This window comes from Salmo trutta, chromosome 6, assembly GCF_901001165.1.
Source record: "Salmo trutta chromosome 6, fSalTru1.1, whole genome shotgun sequence".
Taxonomy (NCBI): Eukaryota; Metazoa; Chordata; class Actinopteri; order Salmoniformes; family Salmonidae; genus Salmo; species Salmo trutta.
In genome coordinates, this window is record NC_042962.1 from 58,507,179 (window position 1) to 58,517,573 (window position 10,395).

The following is a 10,395-nucleotide window of genomic DNA, read 5'->3' on the forward strand; positions in this document are numbered from 1 at the left end:
CATGATTCATCACTCCAGAGAACGCGTTTCCACTGATCCAGAGTCCAATGGCGGCGAGCTTTACACCACTCCAGCAGACACTTGGCATTGCGCATGGTGATCTTAAGCTTGTGTGCGGCTGCTCGGCCATGGAAACCCATTTCATGAAGCTCCTGACGAACAGTTTGTGTGCTGACGTTGCTTCCAGAGGCAGTTTAGAACTCGGTAGTGAGTGTTGCAACCGAGGACAGACGATTTTTACACGCTACGCTCTTCAGCACTCGGCGGTCCCGTTCTGTGAGCTTGTGTGGTCTACCACTTCGCGGCTGAGACGTTGTTGCTCCTGGACGTTTCCACTTTACAATAACAGCAATTACAATTGCCCAGGGCAGCCCTGGCAGGGCAGAAATTTGACAAACTGACTTGTTGGAAAGGTGGCATCCCATGACGGTGCCATGTTATAAGCCACTAAGCTCTTCAGTAAGGCTATTCGACTGCAAATGTTTGTCTATGGAGATTGCATGGCTGTGTGCTCAATTTTATACACCTTTCAGCAACGGGTGTGGCTGAAATAGCCGAATCCACTAACTTGAAGGGGTGTCCACATACTTTTGTATATATAGTGTGTGTTGGGAATGAAACCAGGCTGGGCTGCTTAATATCCTAGGCCAAATGGAATGTCTTTGAGATCATTGCCACACAATAAGAATCACTGTAAAGTCTTAGATAACCGATAATACCCTATCAACACTATCCCTGTACCTGTTTCAATGGCTTAGCTAGCTAGCACACTGGCCATCTACAGTACTGTCCCAAAGAACGTTCAACATGGAATGAAAAGAAGCCAAAAGAACAACACAACACACCCTAGCAGAGTCGAGCACATCCCTTAGAACAGAAAGAAGAAGAACAAACATCCTAGTCAGTCATTAAAATCCCCCTGGTGGTGGTAGTTTAAACAGCATGTTTTCCTATGGAGGAGCGAGGGAGGGGGAGTGGGAAGATGGACTCTGATACTCTGATCACAGTCGTCTGGTTTCTTATCTTGGGGGACGACGGCGAAGGGTTGTTGCAGTGGAGGGCCGACGGAGAAATGTTGAAGGGGGATGTTAAGACCAGGGGGTCCAAGGGATCCAGGAGGTCCAGGGGGAGATGGAGGACCAGGAACCAGGGGGCGATGGAGGAGGCAGGAGGCTCATAAGCCTTGCTTGGCAAGGGCCATGGTGACGTCCTGGGCCAGTGTGGACAGCTGGGGGCAGTCCAGGAGGTTGAGGCTGCCCGTGGATGACACGTTACTGAGACGGTGGGGGGATGTGCCCCCCGTGCCACCTGGGGACAGGGTGATAACGTCTGCCCCGTGGTCCACGCGCGCCTTGGCCGTGTCACGGAATGTCAGCTTGTGGCTCTCGATCTGAGAGAGAGACAGAGAGAGAGAGAGAGAGAGAGAGGGGAAGAGGGTTAATCATGGCCCATGTTGGAATAAACCCCACAACCCTGCTGTTGCCAGCACCATGCTCTAAGCCACTAAGCCATCTATGTAAACCTGGGCCGTGTCCATTAGGGAACGCAACTGAACATGTTTTAAAACGTTTTGCAATCAAAAACGAAAATGACAGTTTCTTATTGGAAAAGTCCAGGTAGTCCCTCCCTGTTTCAGTCTGTTTTCTTCTGTTTGGTGCCTAATGAACATGACCCTGTACTGTCCTTTTACTGTAGACTATCTCACCATGATTTGTCCTCCCCCGGGGGTGTGACTGGCGTTAGCCAGTGAGCCCACTTTGGCCTCGGCCTTGTCCTTGAAGTCCAGCTTCACACTCTCAATACGCACGTTACCACCCCCTGTAGGAGAGGTAGAGAGGAAGGAGAGAGAAGGGAGAGAGAAGAGGAATACAGGAGGAGAGAGGAGAGGAAGAGAATAGGGGAGAGGAGAAGACGAGAAGAGAAGAGCAGGAAGCGAGGAGAAGAGAGGAGGAGAGAGGAGAAGAAGAGAGGAGAAGAAGAGAAGAGGAGAGAGGAGAAGAAGAGAAGAGAAGAAGAGAGAGGAGAAGAAGAGAAGAGAGAGGAGAAGAAGATGAGAGGAGAAGAGAGAGGAGAAGAAGAGAAGAAGAGAGGAGAGAGGAGAAGAAGAGAAGAAGAGAGGAGAGAGGAGAAGAAGAGAAGAAGAGAGGAGAGAGGAGAAAAGAGAAGAGAAGAAGAGAGGAGAGAGGAGAAAAGAGAAGAGAAGAAGAGAGGAGAGAGGAGAAGAGAGGGGAGAAGAAGAGAGGAGAGAAGAGAGAGGAGAGAAGAGAGAGGAGAAGAGAGGAGAGAGGAGAAGAGAGGGGAGAAGAAGAGAAGAAGAGAGGAGAGAAGAGAGAGGAGAAGAGAAAAAGAGGAGAGAGGAAAGGAGAAGAAGAGAGGAGAAGTAAAGGATATGAATGAATCAATACTCATATAAACATTTACGTCATTTAGCAGAGGCTCTTATCCAGAGCGACTTACAAATTGGTGCATTCACCTTATGATATCCAGTGGAACAACCACTTTACAATAGTACATCTATATCTTTTTTTTGGGGGGGGGGAGCAATAAACAGAAGCAATAGTTGAACTATGTAACTACACAGGACAAAATGCCTGTAGGATTAATAGTCCATTGCTAATTAAACTACAGTTAGTGACTTGTCTGAGGTACAGCATAAAAATGTCATGTATGAAAGTGTAACTAGAAATGTATTGTTCTTATGCCCTGTTCATCCAAAAGATTGGAATACTTTCTCTATTAGATAATCACTCAATATTAATGAATCAACTAAAAAAGTGCTGATTACCTGGCCGGTGACGGATGTTGGACATTGATCCACATTTGGAGGTGATGTGGCTCAGGTCTATCTTCTTGGTGGTGATGTGGACCTGCGAGAGGCGCATTCAGACACTGTCTTATACTGCACTGAGGGAAGGGACTGCCACATTTTAGATCTGAAGGGCTGTAGGACAATACCTTGAAATGATGCAGAATTTACCATAATTTACTGTATCCTAATTTTCTTCAATGAAAGATCATTAATAAAAAGCCATACATTTAAGGAAGAACAGAAAGTAGCACTCAACAGATTAAGGACATTATCAATCTGTGAAACAAACTGCCTGAAGAATAGCGATCACTACAAAACCACTGTAACCACCTCACTCAACAGAGACAGTTGGTGTACATCCCACAATACGTCACTGACATCACACAATACGACACTGACATCACACAATACGACACTGATATCACACAATATGTCACTGACATCACACAATATGTCACTGACATCACACAATATGTCACTGACATCACACAATATGTCACTGACATCACACAATATGTCACTGACATCACACAAGACGTCACTGACATCACACAAGACGTCACTGACATCACACAATACGACACTGACATCACACAATACGATACTGACATCACACAAGACAATACTGACATCACACAAGACGACACTGACATCACACAAGACGACACTGACATCACACAATATGACACTGACATCACACAAGACATCACTGACATCACACAAGACGACACTGACATCACACAAGACGACACTGACATCACACAAGATGACACTGACATCACACAATACGACACTGACATCACACAATACGACACTAACATCACACAATACGACACTGACATCACACAAGACGACACTGACATCGCACAAGACGACACTGACATCACACAATACGACACTGACATCACACAATACGACACTGACATCACACAATACGACACTGACATCGCACAAGACGACATTGACATCGCACAAGACGACACTGACATCACGCAAGATGTCACTGACATCACACAATACGACACTGACATCACACAATACGACACTGACATCACACAATACGACACTGACATCACACAAGACGACACTGACATCACACAAGATGACACTGACATCACACAATATGACACTGACATCACACAATATTGTACTGACATCACACAAGACGTCACTGACATCACACAATACGTCACTGACATCACACAATACGACACTGACATCACACAAGACGACACTGACATCACACAATATGACACTGACATCACACAAGACGACACTGACATCACACAAGACAACACTGACATCACACAAGATGACACTGACATCACACAATACGACACTGACGTCACACAATACGACACTGACATCACACAATACGACACTGACATCACACAATATGACACTGACATCACACAATACGACACTGACATCACACAAGACGACACTGACATCACACAAGACGACACTGACATCACACAAGACGACACTGACATCACACAAGACACCGACATCACACAATACGACACTGACATCACACAAGACGACACTGACATCACACAAGACGACACTGACATCACACAAGACGTCACTGACATCACACAATATTGTACTGACATCACACAATATTGTACTGACATCACACAAGACATCACTGACATCACACAATATGACACTGACATCACACAAGACGACACTGACATCACACAAGACGTCACTGACATCACACAATATTGTACTGACATCACACAATATTGTACTGACATCACACAAGACGACACTGACATCACACAATACGACACTGACATCACACAATACGACACTGACATCACACAAGACGACACTGACATCACACAAGATTACACTGACATCACACAATACGACACTGACGTCACACAATACGACACTGACATCACACAATACGACACTGACATCACACAATACGACACTGACATCACACAAGACGACACTGACATCACACAAGATTACACTGACATCACACAAGACGACACTGACATCACACAAGACGACACTGACATCAAACAAGACGACACTGACATCACACAAGACACCGACATCACACAATCAACTGAAACCAGTCAATCTACCACAATAAACCAATCAATCTAGAACATCAAAGCAGACACTAACACAACAACAAGCACTGAACACATTGGCCGTGTTCCAGACAATATGCAAAGCAGTCAGAACCAAATTTCACTACGCCTGGGTAGATGTCAGCTTTGCAGACCTTCTGGAATGTGGCTATTGATTACATCACAGAGAACACCAGTGCTAAGTGACAAGTCAGAGAACAGGTGTTTTAATTGATCTTCAGTGTTTATTTTGATTCAGTTCATGATGCTAGATGAACAATAGGTGGGTGGGCCAGATGTCCTTTGAGTGACGTCTCTGGCTGGTGTGACAGGATACATACAGTTAAAACTCTATGCTAAATGACTATGTTAAAAGACTATTTAAAGGACTATGTTAAAATACTATTTTAGGATAGTTTTTGATGACCCTGTATGCACAGACAGGGTACTGTACTGAAAACCACTACGAGGTTAGGTAGCTGTGCTTTGTGCCAAGACTAAACTGAAAACTGAGTAAGGAATGTGATTAAAAACCCGAATCACCATGTCTTTATTAATCAAGACGCAAAGCAAAGCACCATCATCATCCACCATCCACAGAAAACACTGTCACAGTGATACCACGATTCACCACCATCCACCATTCATAGAAAACACTGTTACAGTGATACCACGATTCACCACCATCCACCATTCATAGAAAACACTGTTACAGTGATACCACGATTCACCACCATCCACCATTCATAGAAAACACTGTCACAGTGATACCACGATTCACCACCATCCACCATCCATAGAAAACACTGTCACAGTGATACCACGATTCACCACCATCCACCATTGATAGAAAACACTGTCACAGTGATACCACGATTCACCACCATCCACCGTCCATAGAAAACACTGTCACAGTGATACCACGATTCACCACCATCCACCATCCATAGAAAACACTGTCACAGTGATACCACGATTCACCACCATCCACCGTCCATAGAAAACACTGTCACAGTGATACCACGATTCACCACCATCCATCTTCCATAGAAAACACTGTTACAGTGATACCACGATTCACCACCATCCACCATCCATAGGAAACACTGTCACAGTGATACCATGATTCACCACCATCCACCATCCATAGAAAACACTGTCCCAGTGATACCCTGATTCACCACCATCCACCATCCATAGAAAACACTGTCACAGTGATACCACGATTCACCACCATCCACCATCCATAGAAAACACTGTCACAGTGATACCACGATTCTCCACCATCCATAGAAAACACTGTCACAGTGATACCACGATTCACCACCATCCACCATCCACCATCCATAGAAAACACTGTCACAGTGATACCACGATTCACTATCATCCACCATCCATAGAAAACACTGTCACAGTGATACCATGATTCACTATCATCCACCATCCATAGAAAACACTGTCACAGTGATACCACGATTCACCACCATCCACCATCCACCATCCATAGAAAACACTGTCACAGTGATACCATGATTCACCACCATCCACCATCCATAGGAAACACTGTCACAGTGATACCACGATTCACCACCATCCACCATCCATAGAAAACACTGTCACAGTGATACCACGATTCACCACCATCCATCTTCCATAGAAAACACTGTTACAGTGATACCACGATTCACCACCATCCACCATCCATAGGAAACACTGTCACAGTGATACCATGATTCACCACCATCCACCATCCATAGAAAACACTGTCCCAGTGATACCCTGATTCACCACCATCCACCATCCATAGAAAACACTGTCACAGTGATACCACGATTCACCACCATCCACCATCCATAGAAAACACTGTCACAGTGATACCACGATTCTCCACCATCCATAGAAAACACTGTCACAGTGATACCACGATTCACCACCATCCACCATCCACCATCCATAGAAAACACTGTCACAGTGATACCACGATTCACTATCATCCACCATCCATAGAAAACACTGTCACAGTGATACCATGATTCACTATCATCCACCATCCATAGAAAACACTGTCACAGTGATACCACGATTCACCACCATCCACCATCCACCATCCATAGAAAACACTGTCACAGTGATACCATGATTCACCACCATCCACCATCCATAGGAAACACTGTCACAGTGATACCACGATTCACCACCATCCACCATCCATAGAAAACACTGTCACAGTGATACCACGATTCACCACCATCCACCATCCATAGAAAACACTGTCACAGTGATACCACGATTCACCACCATCCACCATCCATAGAAAACACTGTCACAGTGATACCACGATTCTCCACCATCCATAGAAAACACTGTCACAGTGATACCACGATTCACTATCATCCACCATCCATAGAAAACACTGTCACAGTGATACCATGATTCACTATCATCCACCATCCATAGAAAACACTGTCACAGTGATACCACGATTCACCACCATCCACCATCCACCATCCATAGAAAACACTGTCACAGTGATACCATGATTCACCACCATCCACCATCCATAGAAAACACTGTCCCAGTGATACCCTGATTCACCACCATCCACCATCCATAGAAAACACTGTCACAGTGATACCACGATTCACCACCATCCACCATCCATAGAAAACACTGTCACAGTGATACCACGATTCACTATCATCCACCATCCATAGAAAACACTGTCACAGTGATACCACGATTCACTATCATCCATGCCTGTTGGTTAGTGAGTGAGAGGTTGGTTAGAGCAGGGTTTGTAAACACACTGTGTTGAGACACTCACGTTTCCCCCGGTGGGTGCGTACTGGATTTTGTCCAGGGAGCCACACTTAGACTGGACATGGCTAAAGTCCAGTTTAACACTTGGAATGAAGACCTGAGGACGACAGCATCCATACTCTGTAACACTCAGACATTCATTCCTCTGTTTATTACAATTAGTTCATTCTGTGGTTTATTCGCTAGCTCGCAAGCCCATTCAATCAGTTATTCATTCACCCATACATCCATACATCCATACATTAATTCATGAATCCATCCATTAATTAATTAAACCATCCATTCATTCATCCATCCATCAATTCATTAATTCATTTATCCATTTATTCATCCATCCATCAATTCATTCATTCGTTCATTAACCCATCAATTAATTCCTTCATTCATTCATTAACCCATCCATCCATTAATTAAACCATTCATTCATTCATCCATCAATTCATTCCTTCATTCATTCATTAACCCATCCATCCATTAATTAAACCATTCATTCATTCATCCATCAATTCATTCCTTCATTCATTCTCCAATGGCATAGTTGGAGGACATAGTAGGAGGACATAGTTGGAGGACATAGTAGGAGGACATAGTTGGAGGACATAGTTGGAGGACATAGTTGGAGGAGATAGTAGGAGGACATAGTTGGAGGAGATAGTTGGAGGAAATAGTAGGAGGAGATAGTTGGAGGACATAGTAGCAGGACATAGTAGGAGGACATAGTTGGAGGACATAGATATAATATAATAGGAATGTGGGATATCAAAACGTTGTTGTTTGACATCATTCTGGTACTCAAATGTACCCTGTTTTGAAGAGAATTACCATGGTACATGAAGCACACACTCAATACGGACTGACTAACAGATCAATTAGAGAAATACACAGTACCAATGAAACCAGAGGCAAGAAAATGGACCGGGGACCCCATCTGAAAGAAAGAGTTGAGAAAAAGCCAGATAAAAGAGAGGAAAATCAAGGCAGGAATGGAGAGAAAGCAGAGCAGTACATACACTGCCTCCACAGTGTAGAGAGTTCTTCAGATTCTCCTTGGATCCACACTTTAATGAAATAAGTCCACCTTCTGGTTTAAAATCTCAATCTAAAAACCAATAAAAAACTGTATATGCCTCTTTATAAAATGTGTGAATAGCTCAATGTGTAATTTTTATTTATTTGTAATCGATTTTATTGTAATTTAACAGACGCTCTTTTCCAGAGCGACTTACATGAGCAACTAAGTTTAAATGCCTTGCTCAAGAGCACATCGACCAATGTTTAACCTAGTTGGCTACTGGCCCAACGCTCTTAACCGCTAGGCTATCTGCCGCCCGGTACTCTTAACCGCTAGGCTACCTGCCGCCCCGGTACTCTTAACCGCTAGGCTACTTGCCGCCCGGTACTCTTAACCGCTAGGCTACCTGCCGCCCCGGTACTCTTAACCGCTAGGCTACTTGCCGCCCGGTACTCTTAACCGCTAGGCTACCTGCCGCCCCGGTACTCTTAACCGATAGGCTACCTGCCGCCCCGGTACTCTTAACCGATAGGCTACCTGCCGCCCGGTACTCTTAACCGCTAGGCTACCTGCCGCCCGGTACTCTTAACCGCTAGGCTACCTGCCGCCCGGTACTCTTAACCGCTAGGCTACCTGCCGCCCGGTACTCTTAACCGCTAGGCTACCTGCCGCCCGGTACTCTTAACCGCTAGGCTACCTGCCACTCGACTCTTAACCGCTAGGCTACCTGCCGCTCGGGACTCTTAACCGCTAGGCCACCCGCCGCCCGGTACTCTTAACCGCTAGGCTATCTGCCGCCCGGTACTCTTAACCGCTAGGCTATCTGCCGCCTGGTACTCTTAACCGCTAGGCTACCTGCTGTCCGGTACTCTTAACCGCTAGGCTACCTGCTGCCGGTACTCTTAACCGCTAGGCTACCTGCTGCCGGTACTCTTAACCGCTAGGCTATCTGCCGCCTGGTACTTGCATTGACATCAGTATGTACAGTATCTGTATATCGATATTTACGTAGAATGATAATCATATTGTTTATACGTGACGGCTGGTCATGCAGTGCTTCATGTAATCGTGTCGGTATGTCCATATGTTGCAAATAATTGCATTTACATTATGTGTACAGTATCTGTACGTTGATATTTATTTGGATTAATAATCATATTATGTACACTGAGTGTACAAAACATTAAGGACACCTGCTCTTTCATTGACATAGACTGACCAGGTGAATCCAGGTGAACGCTATGATTCCTTATTGATATCACCTGTTAAATCCACTTCAATCAATGTAGATAAAGGGGAGGAGACAGGTTAAAGAAGGATTTTTAAACCTTGAGACAATTGAGACATGGATTGTTTATGTGTGCAATTTAGAGGATAAATGGGCAAAACAAAATATATAAGTGCCTTTGAACGGGGTATTGTAGTAGGTTCCAGGCACACCGGTTTGTTCCCGTGTGTATCAAGAATGGTCCACCACCCAAAGGACATCCAGCCAACTTGACACAACTGTGGGAAGGATTGGAGTCAACATGGGCCAGCATCCCTGTGGAACGTTTTCGAACACCTTGTAGAATCCATGCCCCGACGTCACATATACACTGAGTGTACAAAACATTAAGAACACCTTGTAGAATCCATGCCCCGATGTCACATTTACACTG

At 44.8% G+C, this 10,395-nt stretch overlaps 1 protein-coding gene across 1 annotated transcript; it reads right to left on the reverse strand.

Moving 5' to 3' along the window:
* Positions 1-588: 588 nt before the first annotated feature.
* On the reverse strand, positions 589-8,679 carry LOC115195177 (microtubule-associated protein 2; the record flags this gene model as incomplete). The annotated part of the gene is made up of 5 exons (XM_029754974.1): positions 589-1,390; positions 1,706-1,818; positions 2,786-2,867; positions 7,727-7,819; positions 8,611-8,679. Coding segments are annotated over 5 exons (573 nt in total), but the record flags the coding sequence as incomplete, so codon positions are not given.
* Between the last annotated feature and the right edge of the window lie 1,716 nt (positions 8,680-10,395).